The following is a 22159-nucleotide window of genomic DNA, read 5'->3' as shown; positions in this document are numbered from 1 at the left end:
AAAAGTAAAATTTAAAGGAACTTAAAAATTATTGATTTTTTAGGTATTCAAATAATAACAGTAAATAACAACTAAGTAAAAAGTAACACTGCTGGTATAAAATGTCAGAGTTGTGAACCAAAAGCTTGTTTTCCTTCATAAAGCAGTTACCAGATATGAGGAAAGGATTCCTCTCAACCTCCTGTGAATACAGGTTTTCAAGACAATTACCACAACAACATACATACCAGGGTTCCATTTATGTCCTGACTCAGATTCTTCAACTCCCCCACAATGAAAGCAACCAGGTAAGTGCTCATCTTCACACTCTCAGAAAACTCATCCTGAACAAGTCCATCTTCCATAATGACTGATGACTTCTACAAGCAATGGGGAAAATGACAGTTCTGTAACTATGAGAATAAATGACAGTGACATATAAACTGGGAAACTAAAGATTCAAATAGGAGATAAGTAGTGAAGATGCTGGCATATTTTAATCTCTCAGCACAAGTTTCCAAACAACACGGCCCTCAGTCTCAGTCTGTTCTACCATCCTTCATCATAAGGACATACTGAGTACAGTAAAAATCCTTAAGAAGTTCCTAGTCTCAAACAAGGCCTTTAAATAAAAGTAAGTTAGAAACAGTAAGTAGCAGTGGCTCTGTTTCTCCCCTTTAAAACACCATCAAAACCAAAAATCCTTCCTTATGACCTAGGAGTACTCCATTCTACTGCTACAAATACATTCACACAAGAATGAGCTACAGTTGGTTAATCCCTCCAAATCATCTGAAATGGCTTCGTAAAGGACCGTGTTGATGACCACACGAAGGCTTAGTGGGATTAAAGGTGATAAGTCACTAGAAAAGTCTGCAGTAGACACAAGACGAGGGAAGGCGGACAACCTTGCAGGATTTTCCAACCATGAATTTAAAATATGTTTTTGGTTACTAGGCAAGTAAGCATTTGACCTCTCTTACAGAAAGATTAAGGTGAAGGGTATGGCTAGGAGTAGAGCTGCTGAAGTGACGTCCTTGCCGAAGGACAGGCCATGTCCTCTCCTTGACTCAAGGGCTGACTCATAGTCTGTTAGATGTGGCTGCTCCTCACCCCCCAGTCACATGGCTTCTGAGAGGTTCCTATCAGCTGCACACAGCTGTCAGGTGTAACAAAAGGACCCGTCCCTAAGTTCTGTTTAGCATAAAAACAATTCTGCCTGATTTCACCCCCACTACTTCCATGCAGAACTCACAGCCAAGAAAGATGTCCATGTTCTTGTTCAACTTCCATGTTACCATCTCGATTTCTCAGTAACCAGTAAAACACCAAGGTCAATCATGATTCAAAACTACCAAATATCACTGTTTAGAATAGCAAATTCACCATGTCTTTGAAAATATCACTGTGCTCTTTAGTAGCAGTTCACAGTATTAATATTTGCAGAACTTTAGTACAATAGCACAGACTTCACATTTCCTGCCCATACCTTCCACATCCAGTCTTTCTCTTTCCTCAAGTGCTTCTCAGGCTGACTTCCCAATTGATTCCAATACATATTTTACTTTTGTTTAAGCATTTTAAGAAAGAATAAGAATGTATATGATTTTAATCATTCTCAACAGTATGACAAAGAAGAATTCAAGTATTCAAAACAAAGAAAGAGACCCACTCAAAGATTTTACATTCAAGGAATATAACAGTACCTTAGGCATATTTGATAAAGCAGTGTATTGCTCATCTCTTATGATCCTGATGATAAATGTGGCTTTAAATGCTGGTTCATCAAAACAAGGAAAAGCAGATCTCGCTGCCAAGGGTTCAAACTGAGTTGCTGCAAAGTACCTAAAACAAATGCAAATCCATCCAATAGTTATTGAGTACCTACTATTCAAGGCACCTTGCCAAGTTCTAGGGATACTAAGATAAATATCATACAAGCCCAGATATTAAAGGATTCTCAATCAACTGGGAGAGGCAGAGGTTATATACAGTAGAAAGTTATCAGGCTGCGAATCACGTCCTAATAGTGCGAACAAAGCAGTGGAAACAAAGGGTAGGAAACAAATTCTGCCTAGCGGTAGAGACACTGTAAGGAAATTGGTGACAAAATATGAAGAGGGCCTTTAAATATGAGGAATATTTGAAAAGGTAGAGAAAGGAAGACAGTGCAGCCTAGAAAGAGTAGGAAGCACAAGGAAGGACTGAGCAGAGCATATTCAGGGACTGGGGGTGGGTGTCCAATGTGGCTGGAGATGAAGCCACAAAGATAGGCTACAGCTGGCCACTGAGGTCTTAAAAAGGTTTCTGATGAAAGATCACTATAAAAGATTGTCATCCATTGCCATTATTCTCTGTACAGACTATGGCTTCATAACACTAAACCTCAAACTCACAACCTGCACTTTCATGAGGACTGAAAAAACTAGGTGTCGTATAGTATGCTGGTATTCTTTACTCTCTTCAGAAACGAATGAAAAATTTTCCTCCTCTCCTACAGCAACAACACTTGAGAATTTAACTATAAGTCCTCAATTAAAGGTTGGGAGAAAAGCATAAAAAGAGGAGAAATGCAGATTTTTTAGTTAAGCAGAGCAATAAAATAGATCTGCATTTGGGAAATCATACAAACACGGTCATAAGGAATCAGGACAAGTGTGGCCCTGGTGTGCACATATCAGCTACCAGTCAATATGGTACATAGATAACCACCACTGTGGACATGACTGCCTCGCTTGCTTAGGACTTAGTCCACCTAGAGGGGTGGGATAGGGAGGGTGGGAGGGAGACACAAGAGGGAGGGGATATGGGGATGTATGTATACGTATAGCTGATTCACTTTATTATACAGCAGCAACTAATACAACAATGTAAAGCAATTATACTCCAATAAAAATGTTAAAAAAAAAAAAGGCAAGTAGAAAAGAGTGTAAGATTTAGAGTCAGAAGACCCAAACTCTGCAACTTACCAGCCATATGACTTCAGCAAATCAGTGATCTACATCTCATTTCCTTATTTGTTAAACTAGGATCAAGGTAGGATCCCCTACCAAACATTTAGGGTTTTTGCTAGAATCGAATAAGACTATTCATAGTAACAACCACTTGTATGCCATAAATTCCTACACAGATGTCTATTATAAATGCTGGATAATCATAACTCTTCCTTCACGCTTAGAACTACTGTGCTTCTGTCCTAGTAAAGATTTGCCCAAATAACTGTTTGTTAGGGTAAACTGCAAGAACGACAGCAATCAACATACATGAAACAATTTAAAAATATGTTTCGAACATTCCATTTCTTCACCCAACTCCCAAATTCTTACCCAGTTAACTGAAGATTTTGGAAGAGCGCCACAAGGGACCAAGGGATAGTTTGATGACATCCATACTATTAATATGAGAGTCTACTTGGACCATCATTTTGGATAAAAACTGGATTATAATGTTCTAAGACAAATAAGATCTTAAATTATTGTTAAAAGAGATGCAATAAGAACTATCTTACGTAGAAGTCCCTTTGAAAAGGCTGCTGTTTGATGATACTTATAATCTATTCTATCTAAGCTGAATACCTCAAAGCTTGTTCTTTCATTAGTGACTGCATTTGCCTTCAGAAATACTAGTTGCAGTTTGAGCACCACCTCCAGGAGCACTGAAGACAGTTATGAATTAGCTGAGGGTCAGTAAGAGAATTCTAAGCACTGGTGATAACAATGGGTAAAGAGGTGAAAACTAAGGAGGCAGTGCACCACAGTGGTTAAGAATGTGGTCTTTGTAGTTAAAATGACTTTGGGTTTGAGTTCCCCTCTGCTACTTGCTAGCCATAAGATGCTAAATGAATTACTTCATGTGCCTCTGCTTCCTCATCTGTAAAGTGAATAAAATGAAATTTCTACCTCTTAGTGAGTTTGACAAGATAAAAGACTAAACATAAAATGCTTGCAACAGTTTCTAGCACTTCAGTTCTCAAGTAAATATGGGCTGCCATTATCATTGGAACTCAGGAAAGTGTACATGAAGTTCATTAAGGCAGGTGAGGGCTGTGAGAGAAAAAAAAAAAAGGCCCAGATCTTGAAAGAAATTGAACTAAATCTTGTTAAAAATGAGGAACTGCTGAAGGATCGTAAACCAAAGACCAACATGGTCAGGTGTGTACTTCTAGAAATAGTCTGGCAGCAGTGTGCAAGATGGGGGAAAGAGGAGGGGGAAAGCTGTAGTACGATTAGAGGTCAGGGGTCCAGTTAAGAAGATGACTCCTTGTTAAAAATGAGGAACTGCTGAAGGATCGTAAACCAAAGACCAACATGGTCAGGTGTGTACTTCTAGAAATAGTCTGGCAGCAGTGTGCAAGATGGGGGAAAGAGGGGGGGGAAAGCTGTAGTACGATTAGAGGTCAGGGGTCCAGTTAAGATGACTCAAGAGTTCGAGAAAAAGGCACTGAGAGACTGAAGGACAAAGAAATAAAACACATATCCACCCTAAATTCCTTTGCTAGTTTTTTAGTATCAGTTTGTTATCTAGAACCTTAAATCTATGGTCAACAACTTCTAGATTTAACTGCAAGGTTACTGACCATCTCCACTTCTTAGATGACACAGGTAAAGTTCCTTTACCGCAAGCAGTGTCAGTACGTTTGACATTTACACTTACTTTGATTTTCCAATCAATAGGAAATATATCCCTTAATTACTTTATCTACTTGCTTTGAATTACAGTTTTCAGACCTCTTGAAGGGTATAAATAATCTAAACTTCTATCTTGCATCAAGATATACAATCATGTGGGGCATCCATTTTATGGAACCAGGTAGGTTAACGGATTTATATATTTTTTGTAATAGCAGAGTTTCACAAATTTTAAAGTACTATTTAAAAAAAATACTCTATTTTGTAATTTTAAGAATGTCTTCCCATAGTATGAGTGTGTTTCGTGTTTGGTAATTGCAATCATTGTTGCTTTTGTTGTGGTCATCCATTTACAATGTTTGGTGTCAGTTTATTTATCTCCTGTAAAAATAAAATACAGTGTGTGTGTGTGTGTGTGTGTAAAAAAAAAAAAAAGAATGTCTTCCATTTTTCTAGCATTTTCCACAACTCAATCCAGCCCACAGCAAAAGGGTCAACAAGTGACCCTGTCCAAAACCACCTCGCTCTGCCACACAACATTGACTCTTCCCATTATATACAGGCAGGCCCAAGAGGATCCGAGGGCAATAATCTGATTGGAAGAGATGACTAGGGTATTTGTCATAAAGGTCTGACTGCATACTAAGAACACTGTTTTTATGTATATCCTATAATTCCTAAAGATGATGGAGATTATAGAAGGAGAAGTAAAGCCGAGAAGCCCCAAGCTACCCCTGCAATTATAAATTTGCTTTTCATGTCAGATCTCATGGCAAGAGCCAGCATGCCATTTATTTAAAAAGTATTACGTTAAGGGGAAAGAGAAAAATTACTTATCTGAATAGGACTATAGATCTTGCTTTGTCTCTTTCTCTAGTTAAGAAGGATCAAAAAACTTAAGACAGATTTAAAATATTCATTTCTATTTTTCTCAATATACCAACATACATGAGCCAAATGCCATCAATGGTAATTCACATACTGGTTTGCAAAGGAACATGAGAGAATGCTGCAATGCACTAAGCAGATCTGACAAGGACTTTGTACACGTAAGAGAAGTGACATTACTGCTACTTAAGAATAGTCTGTATGCAACTGTGCACTGCATCTTTCCAGAAATTCAAACTACATCTATGAATACTAAGATTAAAGAACAAAATATATGGTTTAAATGGGGAGCTGAATAATTTTATGTTTTAAGTCGCTTTTTTAAAATGAATCTCTCCAAGATTTCTTTTTTTTTTTTTTTTTTTTTTACTTTTCCATCAGAAATCCAAAATAGAATGGCATTAAAAAAAATCCAGCAGGGCTTCCCTGGTGGCGCAGTGGTTGCGCGTCCGCCTGCCGATGCAGGGGAACCGGGTTCGCGCCCCGGTCTGGGAGGATCCCACGTGCTGCGGAGCGGCTGGGCCCGTGAGCCATGGCCGCTGAGCCTGCGCGTCCGGAGCCTGTGCTCCGCAACGGGAGAGGCCACAACAGTGTGAGGCCCGCGTACCACAAAAAAAAAAAAAAAAAAAAAAAAAAAAAAAATCCAGCAAAGATTAAGGATACTAAAAATTACATATGTAAGTATACAACACTTCTTCATGCTTTCTTTCTCCATCTCAGTAAGCACCTCCTAAAAGTTCCACACAATAGGAAACTAAGACTGAAAGAATAACCTGTATTCTTCTATATCTGGTTCACATGGAGACCTTGAAGGTGATAGAAAACTAGATTCATCTTATAAGATATGAAAAGCTCAAGGTAACTTAAGTGTTTGTGATAGAGAATGTAACTGATATAATCCTTGTCCATTTCCTTCCATCAGCATGCCCCCAGCCCCACCGTGACATATCACATATATGATACATACTCAAGGCTTTGACTAAGAGAGAAAGAGTATACTCTTCCAAATCACCATTCTACAATTTTGCACCTAACCTCTTAAATTAAAAAAAAAAAAATTGCAGTTAATGTCTCTAGTGTGAGCAAAGGGATCCATATTGCAGAAGTCATCAGAGAGCAAAGAAGCAGAATCATTTAAGAGGGCTACATACTTTATCTCATTACTTTCATCTGTGTAGGAGATGCCATAAAACCCATAGTAAGAACTAGATATATTTGCCGAATACTCTATCTTCAAGGTATAATTGTGCCCTTCAAGAAGGGCCTCGGGGGCAACAATGGCGATTTGTTCATGAAATGGATATTCCAGGACATCAACTTGTTTTTCTTGGCTTGAAACTGCTGACATAAAGGTCACTCTTGAAATATTATGGCCTGTGCTGTGAAGAACTATGTTCCATGTGGCCTGAAGAGCCTGAAGTGAAATCGTCACAGAGCCCCTGAATGTCATCGAGGTTAGGTTTGGGTGTAGGTGAAGTTCATAGCGTACTGGCATAATGGCAGTGGGAAGCCTGATTTGTGCCCAGGGAAACAACTTCCCATTAGTTGCAATTGGCTGAATTAATCCCATTGATTGGTTTTTTTTATGGCAGCCTTCTTTGGTAAAGGTACATCTGGGCAGTAGATAAATCACCATGATTACAGAAACAGCAACCACAATGACAAAAGCACAGACCACCATGGTCCTCGCAGAGGGTACTGAACAAGTCCCATCTGAGCTCTGCCTGTAGCCGGCTGCACTGTTTCGAAGGCCCGAGCTCCTGTTCATGAAGGACATGCCCAGCAGCTTTGCGGATGACTCATAATCCTCTTCGTCCTCATCCATCTCATGCTCACCGAGACCCCGCACCAGCAGTCGTGAACCCCGGGGCTCATATTCCACCTCATCAGGCTCTAGAGGATGTAAACAAGGTTCTTTGGCTAAATCCACCACATCTGGTTCTTCCTCAAACATGCTGTTTTCAATCATATTCCTGGGGAGCTGAAGCCGATCTAAAAAAACCAAAACATAAAGACCAGGCACAGAGTTAGAAAAAAAAAAAAAGCTCATAATACCACGTTTAATCTAAGGATTTTTTTTTAATCACTAAGACTTATTTCCATCTCAGAGGTGCTGAATTAAATGTTTATAATATTCTTGTATCATCCATTAAAAACTCAAGCATAGATAAGAGCATATCACAGTCTTAAAATAAGAAAGCTAAACAAACAGGCTAGTATCAAAAAGGCAGCTAAGATTAAATACTGATTTCCTTAATACACTCCTGCCCAACAACCTGGGCCCTTGTCCTGAGCTTTAGAGGGCCCTGCTTTTGCCCGCCTCTAGCTGTGCATGTCCCCAACAGGGTGAGGAGTCAGTAAGATCAAAGAATGCCCATCCATAGTCCATGTCCCTCTTCTGCAGTCTAGGTACCAGAATCCCCAGAATTCCTGCCTAAAAGGCTCAAACCTGCTTCTATGGCCTTTGTGGGTCTCCTCTCGGAGTCCCATTCTCCCTAGGGAGGACCACAGCTGGAATGCCCATTCATAGCTTGAATGATGGGTAAGCAACAGGCTGGATTACTTTTTTCCCCTTGGAAGAGGGATGTTTCTGTTCCACAGCAAACTGCAAGGGTCAAATTATATAGGAAATTTCCATAATCAAGAAATAATTTTTAGGCCTTCCCTGGTGGCACAGTGGTTAAGAATCCACCTGTCAATGCAGGGGACATGGGTTCAAGCCCTGGTCTGGGAAGATCCCACATGCCACGAAGCGACTAAGCCCGTGCGCCACAACTACTGAGCCTGTGCTCTAGAGCCCGCGAGCTGCAACTTCTGAGCCCGTGTGCCACAACTACTGCAGCCCGCTTGCCTAGAACCCTGCTCCACAACAGGAGAAGCCACCGCAACGAGAAGCCCGGGCACCGCAACAAAGAGTAGCCCCTGCTCGCCGCAACGAGAGAAAGCCTATGCGCAGAAACAAAAGACTCAATGTAGCCAAAAATAAATAAATAAATTTATTTTAAAAAAGAAAAGAAAGAAATAATTTTTTAAAAGACAAAAGAACTATAAAAATCAGATAAAACTACAATCCAACCTGTCTTTTCATGCTTCCAGAGCATTTAGAAGTACAAGAGATTCTCCTTTGTAACAACCACATAATACACCATAAGTGTAAGTGGATCCTGGGGTGGGGTAGTGGTGGGAACTTTTAAAACCACACAAAAAAGCTGCACTCTCCAACTTGCCAAGAATCACTAAGAAAAAAAAAAAAAGACTCAAAAAGTAGAGGAGTAAATAATAGCATAGAGATCAATAATTCCTAGGGCTAGATTGAAAGTTTGATAAATGAAACCCCCATTAACCTTTCCCTACAAGTTACTTTATACATATCATTTCTAATCCTCACAATAATTCTATAAAATGGCAAGTATTATACTATTTCAGACACAAGAAAACAAACAAGCCAAAAACAGAAATATGAGTTAATTTACCTTCACAAACTCACAGTTATTTAGTCACAAAACTGATACTAGAGCTCAGGTCTAAAACTCTGATCCCAAATTTTAGATTCTTTCCATTATTATATTGCATCTCCCTACTCAACTGGCTCAAAGGATGAGAGCTTGTACCTATTTATTTCTTTTGTATTTGGCAATGAAGTTGCTTAGAGTATTATTTAACCATCAGCAAGGCAAAACTTACATAAAATTCCTTAATATCTAGCTTGACATAAATGCCATGTGTTTAGTGCTACTCAATAAGTACTAACTAAATAGTGGCAACTCATAATACATGAAACCAAATACCAATAAACATCAGGATAAAATTGAGTGTCTTACTACTCCAAGTGTGGTCTGCAAACCAGAGCATCTACATCACACAGCAACTATTTAGAAGAGCAGACTCTCAAGTCCCTTCCCTTAATCTGAATTTTAACAAATCCTCAGGAGATATATGTGCACATAAGTTTGAGAAGCACTGGTCTAAGCCTTCTCCATGGTCAGATCCCAGGCAGCACTGGCCTTTGCATCCCTGCATGTGCTCTGGCCATCCCAACTGCTCACTCACCTGAGACAAGACAGGCTGCTCTTCTATGCCATGTTCCACTTCTGTTTTCCGGTCTGTTCTGTTTGTCTGCAATATCATCATTTCTCCCACCCCAGTCCACCTGGTGAACACTCGTTATCCCATAACTCATCTTAACTTGCTACAGTGTAAATTTTAAAAGTTATTTTCTTTTTGTTTCTTCCTTTCTCTTTATTACCTTTCAAAAATACATTTTCTTTTCACTTCATCTCACTCCTTTTAGCTTTGGGCAGCATAGAGACTCCAACGAGGTTGCCTTTTCCTACCTCCTCTCCATCCCCAAATTTATAAAAGCTATGCTGCTTTAAAAGTTTTCTTTGAATAAAACTTTTAATCACTTTCCAGGTGTGTGGGTTCAGCAGTCTGCTGTCTACCCATCTCCTGTGACTTGTCTAGAAATGTAGAAGGGTGACAGTTATAACATTCTGCTTTGGGAATTTAATCTCCTAAACTTCCGACAGTGCCCCAACTTCTTGTGACATAATTTTGTTTTGTTCTGATAGTTAATTGTGTTTGAGGCTCATTCATTTCATTAAAAAATACTGCTGTAATTGAACTCAAAAAATTTTTAAAATTATTAATGAACTCTCAGTGGTTAGAAATTTTCTGTGGTAGTTTTAAGTACCTGGTACAGTAATGCAGATTAGTTGCTTAATTTGCTTTTTCACTTTACAATGTCTAAAAGGCCTTTCTGACTTTTTAACCTCATATGGGAAGATTATGTTCTCTTAGGTATTTGCCCATGTGGTCTGTTCTTTATCAGACCTGATGCCTGAAGTAGACAACTATGGGGTCTGAGCGGTTTCATTTAATAAATTTCTAAACTAACTGTAGGTATGATCTCAGCTTAATATTTACAGCATTCCCATACCTGAATTCCACCTCCTTAGAACTTTGCTTTTCTGTCTTTGATTTCTCAGCCATGCCCTTTTTAAAGCCAAGGGGTATTCTGCAGTCTGACCATTTTAGCATCTCCTGTCTGCACTTCATTAACTTCCAAATCTTTTGACCAGGTCTTAGTCAGATGCCTGGCAACACCCAGATAACTTAATTTATTATTTATCACCCAATCAGGTTAATACCTATGTAGAATTTTAATCTTTCGTAAATGGAACACATCAACCCATCTGCTGTATTTTTACTGCATATTAGAAGCAAACTTTTGTATGTATGTACAATCATATCAAGTTAAATACATCGAACCAAGGGTAAACACTTTTATTACAGGTAGCCCATGAAGACTGTACTTCAAGTCTGTTTAAGAAATCTTGCTTTGGATTCTTAAGTGAGTACACTTTGATCTCAGCATTAAAATTTTAATGTAACACATGACTACCCCTTGTTCTAAAGGGATTTATTTGTATTGAAAGAAGGGATCCTAAAGAAACAGGGAATTTTCTAAAACCTCTTAAATCCACATATACAAGCTATCGATAAGCCCAAAACAAAGAATGTCCTAGTTAAAATATTTCGGTTTTAAATAACATAGGCCCATGTGGTTATAATCTAAGAAAACTGAAGATATTTCTCTTCATCAGATACCATGAACGGGTGCTGCTTGATGTTGTCTGTGGACCAGTGCCAATCCACAAACTGTTTGTTACCCGTCTGCTACAGGATACACACAGAAAATTGGTATTTAAAAACTTTTATAGCTAATTGACGGTAATGTTACGTCTATTGAATTTAGCAATTTTAAAAATGGAGCTTATATATATATATATATATATTTTTTTTTTTTTTTCCAGCACGCTGGCCTCTCACTGCTGTGGCCTCTCCCGTTGCGGAGCACAGGCTCCGGACGCGCAGGCTCAGCGGGCATGGCTCACGGGCCCAGCTGCTCTGCGGCATGTGGGATCCTCCCGGACCGGGGCACGAACCCATGTCCCCTGCATCGGCAGGCGGACTCCCAACCACTGCGCCACCAGGGAAGCCCGGAGCTTATATTTTACATGTCTTTTTTCATTTCAGTTTTCCAATGATTCATTTTTTTATATGCTACAAAATTTCTGCAACAAAACAACAAGGAACCTTGATTCTTCAGCTCAAGTAACATGAGAAGCAATGGGCTGGACTGTCACTATTACGGCAATCCAGGTGGATATAAAGTTAACAACTATTAGAGTCACAGTGGAAGTGAAAAGGAGGGAGTGAGTACAAGTTATGTTAAAGAGTGAGAATACACAGGAACTGATGCTCTGTTGGGCTGGACAGGCCTGTAGGATGGAGACAGAGGGACGTCTATTCAATTCCCTATGACATTCTGGCTTGGATAACTGGAAGAAGGAATGCCACTCACTGAGATGAGAATACAGGTTTCATATTCTCCCTCTTGGTTTTGTGTGTGTGTGGTGGTGGGGGACTGAGAATGCAGTTGTGAGATGGCATTTGGTATGGGACATGACATATTTATCTGTCAGAGAGCCAGATGGAGATGTTTGATTAATAGCATACTTTAGAGTTAAAAGCCTAACTTTAGACAGAGGTTCAAATCCTGGCTCTTCCACTGACTGCTTGATCTCAAACTGGTTAACAAACATCCCTTAGCTTCAATTTCCTCACCTATACGTATGGGAGACAATACTATTTTGTAGGACTGTTATAAGGATTATGTTATGTGGGCCTGGACTCAAAAGAGGCATCTGGGTGGAAAATTCTGATTTCAGAATCAGCTGCGTATATGTGATAATTAAAATCATGCAGATAGATGAGACTACTGAAAGGGAAGTAAGAGTCAGATAACATCACCATTTAAGAGGGGCAGAAAAGGAGAAGAAGAATGTACCAAAGGCAGGAAAATCAGGACAGTAGAAAGCAAAGGAAGAGTTTCATGAAGAAGGAAGGGGCTGGTGTTAAATGTCTTAGAAAGGTCAAGTACAGGGGACTTCCCTGGTGTTCCAGTGGGGTTAAGACTCCACGCTTCCAGTGCAGGGGGAACGGGTTCCATCCCTGGTTGGGGAACTAAGGTCTTGCATGCCATGGGGTGTGGCCAAAAAAAAAAAAAAAGAAAGAAAGAAAGGTCAAGTACAATGAAGCTGAGAGAGGCCACTAGATTTGGCAACCAGAGAATCAGTGACTTTTATGAGGCACTTTCACTGGAGCAATGGGACCAGAAGCCTGACTTCGGTGGCCCAAAGAAAGAATGGGAAGTTAACAAGGCAAGGCAAGTGCTACAGACAATTCTGCCAAGGTACACAGCTGTGTACCAAGAGAAAACATAGGGTCAAACTAAAAGAAAATACGGCATAGAGAAGTGTTAAATCCTTTTGCTTTTGTTTGTGTCTAAGATGGAAATAACTTAAGGTATATTTTTGTGAGGAAGGAATAGCAAAGAACAACAAAATGTGAAGGTGGAGCAGACAAGAGGAAATGCTGGAGGAATATTCCAGAGGTCTAGGAAGACATCAAGAACTCCAGTAGAGAGACTAACTTCGATGGGAGCTGGGCACTCTCCTCCTCCAGCCCTGCAGGACATGGGGTGGAGTTTAGGGAAGAAGTGTGGATACACAGGAGCACGCAAAGCTGAGGGTGTGAACAGCAGGGAGCCTCCATGTTCTCTGTGACAGAGGTGGCAAGGCCATCTGCCCAGAGCCAAGGCAGTTGTGGAGAAGGCATAGGAGGCTTGAGGATAAAAATAAAAAACAGATGCTATGGGAGAGGACCAGGCAGGGGTGACCCAGAGACAAAGCATGCCTGGAAGTTCAGTAAGCCCACCTGAATTTGTCATACCTCCAGTCTCTATAAATGTCTTTAGAGTGCTTACCAGCCCAGGTCTAAAAGAAGAGAAAGTGTATTATATGTAGTTTTTTACCATAATTAAAAAATTTTTTAAATGAAAATTTAAGAGGGAAAGCAGATGGTTAATCCAGGGTTAAACATGTAGGGAGGACGTGATGAGAAGCTAAAGGGAAAATGCACAGAGGGTGGTGGCAGAGAGTAAGTGCTTAAATGAGGGGTTCAGTTTAGAAAAGGGGACAAAAGTAAAGCTATGGCAAACAACATAGTGAACGATTCGAATAAAAGGAGCAAACTTTCCACAGACATTAGTCCCTTTAAACTGCTATCACATTTTCTGAGAAAATGAAATGAAATGGGATGTATTTTCAAATCAACAAACCAAAACAACTTTAAAGAATAAGCCTAATCTAAATAAGGCTTCTTGGGCAGATACAAGAATTAGTATATTCAATTAGGTATACTACAGCAACTTGCTATATTCAAACTAGGCCCTAACAATAAAGGATTACTCTTCTGAGGCCCTTAAGACATATTTGAATAGGACTAAAAGCTCTATGTGTGAGACAGCATTTATATCTTCTAGACCATTTCCAAATGGAAACTTCATTAAATTTCTGAAGGGATGGCTAATTATCAAATAAAGTAACTACTTCTCTAATGAGCAATCCTTTTCCATCAAAAAGAGGCTTTACTTTAAAGAAGTTTAAGCTGAAAAAGAAAAGAAAAAGACTAGAATTTATAACAAAAAAGTGACTTTTCTATACAAGTCTTATCTGGCAAAACATTACCCAACCCCCAGACCACAATCAAAGAAAACCTCTTCCTATTAACCACAATGCCCACTTTAATAAGCTACAAGTTTAGATATATCATTTTCTCACCAGAATCTGAAGGGCAGTCATTAACACCGAATAACTTTGGAAGAAGTTCTAAGTACTGTAGTTCCTTTCTCTGACACATCCTGTTTGCTTACACCTCAAAGTATAAGCAGTGTCATAAAATACAAACACAGAAAGTCCTGCATACATTCTTACTTTTGCCACTAATAGTGCGTTTTCACAAACCTCATTTAATTTTCCAGTTGACAGGCCCAAGGTCATAGCCCAGGATACAGGATCCAAGTAAGGTCCCTATCTCTTCCATTCCCCTCACCCCCGCTTGTCTCCCTTGTGAAGAGAGAAGAGAAGTGAATGGACAATTGGGGGTAGGAGGTGGGAAGATCAGAGAGAAATGATTCAGTTCATGAGCACCATAAGCTCACTTTACCTATTTGGTTCTAAGAGAGACTAAGATTTATTTTTCCCTTTCAAGCTACCCTAAAGTTCACTTCAATACATATAAAAATGCTGTGGGAGACTTCCACTTCCAATATGACAGAGTAATTGGTACCAGACTTTCCCTCCTCTCATAAACAACTATTAAACTGGACAAAATGATGCAACTATTTTCAGGTACCCACCAACAGACAGAGCAAGAATGTGACCTCTGAGAGAAGGAAAGTGTGAGCCCACATTTGCTTGGTTCTCTGCCGTGGGACACATTCCTAACTGTAGTACAGTGAGCTGGAGTCCAAGGAGAGCAGGGCTGGGAGGCAGAGACAGGGCACTGCAGAGGAGGGAGCTGTATAGAGGGGGGAACCACAGAAGTTTGTATAAGGGTTTCCTGAGAGTCCTTAACCAATGCAGGACACACAATTACATAAGGCTTACAAAAGAGTGTCTGTATTAAGGATAATATGGAAGAGAAATACGAGAGGTCAAGCAGCTTAAGGGAAGCACTGGCAGTCTAACCCAGTCCGAACAAAGAGAACTCATTAACACTCTGAGCATGAGACACTAGAAAGGCTTCGCTTTAGGAGTAAAGACACAACCAGAGTAAGGCCTACTCTAGATCCACACTAACAAAGTCTAAAACCAAGCCCTAATAAAAATCCACAGTAGAAACAGAATATGGATGATGAGTCTTGCTAGGTTAAAGGAGCCTGAGAAAAAACCTTGAGCTTTCCACAGATCTGCCATAGCAAAATATAAAGCCAAGCCTACACAAGATGATCAGCCAGGAACTAAACTGCCGACTAAAACAAAAATCAACGCTCTACAGAGCAATTTTTTAAAAATACAGTATATAAAGTAGGTAAAGACTTTAGAGCAGCTATTATAAACATGTCTCAAAAAGTAAAGGAAAATGTGTTTATAAACAACAACAGAGGAGAATATATGAACAGATGGGAATCTCAGCAGAAAAATCAAAACTAGAAAAAAGAACGAAACGGGAGAAAAAAAATGGAACTTCTAGGACTGAAAGGTTCAATAACTAAGATGAACAAGTCATTGAAGAGACTTAATACTGGATTGGACATAGCAGAAGAAAGAGTCTATGAACTTGACAGATCACTATCAATTACCAATTTGAGGAATAAAGAGGAAAAAAGAGTCGAAGAAAAATGAACACAGCATCAGAGATTTGTGGGACAATATCAGATGGTCTAACACATATGTAATAGGAGCCCCAGAAGAAGACCATGAGAATAAAGTAGAAAAAATATCTGAAGAAATAATAGTTAAAATTTTATTGTTTGATGAAAACACTATTTATCAGATCCCAAACTTAAAAGCTGATCAAATTCCAAGACAATAAATACAAAGAAAATCATATCTAGCTTCATCATGGTTAAACTACTGAAAATTAAAGATAAAGAGAAAATCTTTAAAGGAGCCCAAAAACAATATGTTACACACAGGAGAAAAATAATTCAAAGAATGCTAACTTCTCATCACAACAATGGAGACCAGAAGATGATAGAACAACATTTTTAAGGGGCTAGAAGAAAAAAAATTGTCCATTCAGAATACTATATCTAGTGAAAAATCCTTCAAAAACAAGATAAATGTACTTTCAAATAAAATGAAAGCTGACAAAGTTCTTCTCAAGCAGATGTGCACTACAAGAAATTATTAAAAAGGTTCTTCAAGCTGGAGAGAAATGATACCATATGGAAACTCAGATCTTCAGGAAGGAAAGAAGGATACCAAAAAATGATGAATAAGTTATTAAAAAATAAAAGTTTATATTTTTTATTCTTCTTAAATTTCTTTAAAAGACTATGTTTTAAAACTATCTGCATAAAACAAGAATAACATGTGAGCAGTTTTGAACATATATAGAAATAAAAGGTATGATAACAAGAGCATGAAAAATGGAGAGGGTGAATAAGAATTACATTAAATTATATTTGTGAATTGAGAAGGAGAAATGGATGTGTCAACTGAGAAGTAGGAGCTGTGAAGCAGGAAGTGAGAAAGGTCAGGTGTGAAATGTGAAGTGGTACAATTCTGACTCTAAACAGACTTTAAAAAGTTAAGGTTGCATATTATTAGCCCTAGAATAATCAATGAAAAAGTAATTTAATACATGCATAGGTATGAAACCAAGAGTGTAAATAAAAGGAAATATTAAAAAAAAAATACTCAATTAACCCAAAAAGAAGGTATTAGAAGAGAAAGAAACAAAAACAACAAATGAAAACAATGGTAAAATGGTAGACTTAAACCCAACCACATAAATAATTTCATGAACTGTAAGTGGATTAAACATTCCAATTAAAGGGCAGAGACTGTCATATTGTATTAACACACACAAAAAAGCAAGATTCAACTATATGCTGTCTATGAGAGACAAATTTAAAATTTAAAGACACAAATAGGTTAACAAAGTAGAATGAAATTTTACAATGATAAAAGGAGAAATTCATCAGGATAAGACACCATTCTTAAATATGTACGTACCCAATAATAAAACTTGAAAATTCATAAACAGAAAATGGCAAAACTTAAGAGAGAAACAGAAACATCCACAACCATAACTGAAGATTTTGTCATCTTTCTCTTCATGATTGATAGTAGACAACAAAAAAGTACAAGTAGGCAAAAAAGTATAGCCATAGAATATATGGAGAAAAATAGAAACAACTACAACCATAACTGGAGATTTTATCATCTTTCTCTTCATAATTGATAGCAGACAACAAAAAAGTACAAGTAGACAACAAAAAAGTACAGCCATAGAATATATGAAAGATCCTATCATCCAATTTGGCCTAACTGACATTTAAAGAACATTATGCCAAACAACTACTGAATACATATGGATCATTCACCAAGATGGACCATATGCTGGGCCATAAATCTCAATAAACTTCAAAAGACTGAAACAGTCTTTTTAGAGACTATGTTCTCTGACCACAATGGAAACAATTAAAAACCAATAATAGTGAATCTAGACAATCTCTAGGTATATGGAAAATAGAAAATACACTTCTAAATAATCCATGAGTCAAAAATAAAACACAAGGAATTTAGAAAATATTTGAAACAAATAATAAAAACACAAGATATCAAAAATTGAGAGAAATTTACTGCTTTAAATACCTGTATTAGAAAAAGGTTTAAGACATTCAAGATGGCGGAGGAGTAAGACATGGAGATCACCTTCCTGCCCACAAATACATCAGAAATACATCTACATGTGGAGCAACTCCTACAGAACATCTACTGAATGCTGGCAGAGGACCTCAGACTTCCCAAAAGGCAAGAAACTGCCCATGTACCTGGGGAGGGAAAAAGAAAAAAGCAACAACAGAGACAAAAGAATAGGGACGGGACCTGCACCTCGGGGAGGGAGCTGTGAAGGAGGAAAAGTTTCCACACACTGGTGGAGATGGGGGTGGAGGGTGTGGCGGTGGGGGGGGGAAGCTTCGGAGCCACGGAGGACAGAGCAGCAATGGGGTGCAGAGGGCAAAGCGGAGAGATTCCTGCACAGAGGATCGGTGCTGACCAGCACTCACCAGCCTGTGAGGCTTGTCTGCTCACCTGCCGGGATGGGTGGGGGCTGGGAGCTGAGGCTCCAGGTTCAGAGGTCAGATTCCAGGGAGAGGACTGGGGTTGGCTGCCTGAACACAGCCTGAAGGGGGCTAGTGCACCACAGCTAGCCGGGAGGGAGTCCAGGAAAAAGGCGAACTGCCTGAGAGGCAAGAGACCATTGTTTCAGGGTGCATGAGGAAAGGGGACTCAGAGCACCGCCTAAATGAGCTCCAGGGACGGGCGCGAGCCACGGCTATCAGCGCAGACACCAGAGACGGGCATGAAATGCTAAGGCTGCTGCTGAAGCCACCAAGAAGCCTGTGTGTAAGCACAGGTCACTATCCACACCTCCACTCCCGGAAGCCTGTGCAGCCCGCCACTGGCAGGGTCCTGTGATCCAGGGACAACTTCCCTGGGAGAACACGTGGTGCGCCTCTGGCTGCTGCAACGTCATGCTGGCCTCTGCTGCCTCAGGCTCACACCACATTCCATACCCAGCCTTCACCCAGGCCTGAGTGAGCCAGAGCCCCCTAATCAGCTGCCCCTTTAACCCTGTCTTGTCTGGGCGGGAACAGACACCCTCAGGTGACCTGCATGCAGACACAGGGCCAATCCAAAGCTGAACCCCAGGAGCTGTGTGAACAAAGAAAAGAAAGAGAAATTTCTCCCAGCAGCCTCAGGAGCAGCGGATTAAATCTTCACAATCAACTTGATGTACCCTGCACCTGTGGAATACCTGAATAGACAACGAATCATACCAAAATCGAGGCAGTGGACTTTGGGAGCAACTGTAGAGTTGGGGTTTGCTGTATGTGACTGACTAGTTTCTGGTTTTATTTTTACCTTAGTTTAGTATTTTGAGTTTATTATCATTGGTAGATTTGTTTATTGATTTGGTTGCTCTCTTCCTTTATTTTATTTTATTTTTTTACATATAGATATATATATTTTTTTCCTTTTTCTCTTTTTGTGAGTGTCTATGTGTATGCTTCTTTGTGTGATTTTGTCTGTATAGCTTTCCTTTTACCATTTGTCCTAGGGTTCTGTCTGTCCATTTTTTAATTTTTATTTTTTTTAGTATAGTATTTAGTGCTTGTTATCATTGGTGGATTTGTTTTTTGGTTTGGTTGCTCTCTATTATCATTGGTAGATTTGTTTATTGATTTGGTTGCTCTCTTCCTTTATTTTATTTTATTTTTTTACATATAGATATATATATTTTTTTCCTTTTTCTCTTTTTGTGAGTGTCTATGTGTATGCTTCTTTGTGTGATTTTGTCTGTATAGCTTTCCTTTTACCATTTGTCCTAGGGTTCTGTCTGTCCATTTTTTAATTTTTATTTTTTTTAGTATAGTATTTAGTGCTTGTTATCATTGGTGGATTTGTTTTTTGGTTTGGTTGCTCTCTTCTTTCTTTCTTTTTTCTATTTTTTTATTACTATCTAATTTTTTAATTTTTAATAATATTTTAAATTTCTTAATTTTAATAACTATTTCTTTTTATTTCCTTCCTTCCTTCCTTCCTTCTTCCCTCCCTCCCACCCTTCCTTTTCTTCTGAGCCGTGTGGCTGACAGGGTCTTCATGCTCTGGTGGGGAGTAAGGCCTGTGCCTCTGAGGTGGGAGAGCCAAATTCAGGACACTGTTCCACCAGAGACCTCCAGGCTCCACGTAATATCAAACAGCAAAATCTCTCCCAGAGATCTCCATCTCAATTCTAAGACAAAGTTCCACTCAACAACCAGCAAGCTACAGTGCTGGACACCCTATGCCAAACAACTAGCAAGACAGGAACACAATCCCACCCATTAGCAGAGAGGCTGCCTAAAATCATAATAAAGTCGCAGACACCCCAAAACACACCACCGGTTGCAGTCCTACCCACCAGAAAGACAAGATCTAGGCTCATGCAACAGAACACAGGCACTAGTCCCCTCCAACAGGAAGCCTACACAAGCCACGGAACCAACCTTAGCCAATGCGGGCAGACACCCAAAACAGTGGGAACTATGAACCTGCAGCCTGCGAAAAGGAGACCCCAAACACAGTAACTTAAGCAAAATGAGAAGACAGAGAAACACAGCAGATGAAGGAGGAAGGTAAAAACCCACCAGACCAACAAAAGAAGAAGAAATAGGCAGTTTACCTGAAAAATAATTCAAAGTAATGATAGTAAAGATGATCCAAAATCTTGGAAATAGAATGGAGTAAATACAAGAAACGTTTAAGCAAAATGAGAAGACAGAGAAACACAGCAGATGAAGGAGGAAGGTAAAAACCCACCAGACCAACAAAAGAAGAAGAAATAGGCAGTTTACCTGAAAAATAATTCAAAGTAATGATAGTAAAGATGATCCAAAATCATGGAAATAGAATGGAGTAAATACAAGAAACGTTTAAGAAGGACCTAGAAGAACTAAAGAGCAAACAAACAATGATGAACAACACAAAAAATGATAACAAAAATTCTCTACAAGGAATGAATAGCAGAATAACTGAGATAGAAGAACGGATAAGTGACCTGGAAGAGAAAACAGTGGAAGTAACTACTGCAGAGCAGAATAAAGAAAAAAGAATGAAAAGAATTGAGGACAATCTTGGAAAAAGATATTCCATGCAAATGGAAATCAAAAGAAAGCTGGAGTAGCCATTACCATATCAGGCAAAACAGACTTAAAAATAAAGACTATTACAAGAGACAAAGAAGGACACTACATAATGATCAAGGGATCAATCCAAGAAGAAGATATAACAATTATAAATATTTAGGCACCCAGAACAGGAGCACCTCAATACATAAGGCAAATGCTAACAGACATAAAAGGGGAAATCGACAGTAACACAATCATAGTAGGGGGCTTTAATACCCCAGTTTCACCAATGGACAGGTCATCCGAAATGAAAATAAATAAGGAAACACAAGCTTTAAATGATACATTAAACAAATGGACTTAATTGATATTTCTAGGACATTCCATCCAAAAACAACAGAAGACACTTTCTTCTCAAGTGCTCATGGAACATTCTCCAGGATAGTTCATATCTTGGGTCACAAATCAAGTCTTGGTAAATTTAAGAAAAATGAAATTGTATGAAGTATCTTTTCCAACCACAATGCTGTGAGACTAGATATCAATTACAGGAAAAAATCTGTAAAAAATACAAACACATGGAGGCTAAACAATATACTACTTAACAACCAAGAGATCACTGAAGAAATCAAAGAGGAAAGCAAAAAATACCTAGAAAAAATGACAATGAAAACACAATCACAAATACAATCCTACCTCAAGAAAAAACAGGACAAGACTCATATCAATAGAATTAGAAATCAAAAAGGAGAAGTAACTACTGACACTGCAGAAATACAAAGGATCATGAGAGATTACTACAACAAATATATCCCCCAAAAATGGACAACCTGGAAGAAATGGAAAAATTCTTAGAAAAGCACAACTCTCTGAGATGGAACCAGGAAGAAATAGAAAATATAAACAGACCAATCACAAGCACTGAAATTGAGACTGTGATTTACAATCTCCCAACAAACAAAAGCCCAGGACCAGATGGCTTCACAGGCGAATTCTATCAAACATTTAGAGAAGAGCTAACTCCCATCCTTCTCAAACTCTTCCAAAGTAGAGCAGAGGGAGGAACACTCCCAAACTCATTCTACAAGGCCACCATCACTCTGATACCAAAACCAGACAAAGATGTCACAAAGAAAGAAAACTACAGGCCAATATCACTGATGAACATAGATGCAAAAATCCTCAACAAAATACTAGCAAACAGAATCCAACAGCACATTAAAAGGATCATACACCATGATCAAGTGGGGTTTATTCCAGGAATGCAAAGATTCTTCAATATACGCAAATCAATCAACGTGATACACCATATCAACAAACTGAAGGAGAAAAACCATATGATCATCTCAATAGATGCAGAGAAAGCTTTTGACAAAATTCAACACCCATTTATGATAAAAACCCTGCAAAA

General features: G+C 39.0%; 1 protein-coding gene across 4 annotated transcripts in view; it reads right to left on the bottom strand.

Annotated features, from left to right (window-relative positions):
- LNPEP (leucyl and cystinyl aminopeptidase) overlaps positions 1-22159 on the bottom strand; it is a 108505-nt gene that overhangs the window by 50221 nt on the left and 36125 nt on the right. For 3 of the 4 annotated variants that reach the window (XR_008618089.1, XR_003680998.2, XM_024121286.3), the window contains exons 2-4: positions 6647-7487; positions 1686-1824; positions 228-359 (exon numbers count right to left, since the gene is read on the bottom strand). Coding sequence is in view for 2 of the 4 variants with exons in the window: in XM_024121286.3 (XP_023977054.1) it covers positions 228-359; positions 1686-1824; positions 6647-7487 (1112 nt within the window). In the remaining 2 variants the exon portion in view is untranslated. Of the gene's footprint in view, positions 1-227; positions 360-1685; positions 1825-6646; positions 7488-17728; positions 17821-22159 lie in introns of those variants that run through there. The other variant, XM_028493099.2, reaches the window with a different exon arrangement.

This window comes from Physeter macrocephalus, chromosome 8 (assembly GCF_002837175.3).
Source record: "Physeter macrocephalus isolate SW-GA chromosome 8, ASM283717v5, whole genome shotgun sequence".
Classification (NCBI taxonomy): Eukaryota; Metazoa; Chordata; class Mammalia; order Artiodactyla; family Physeteridae; genus Physeter; species Physeter macrocephalus.
This window is presented reverse-complemented; position numbering and strand designations above follow the sequence as displayed.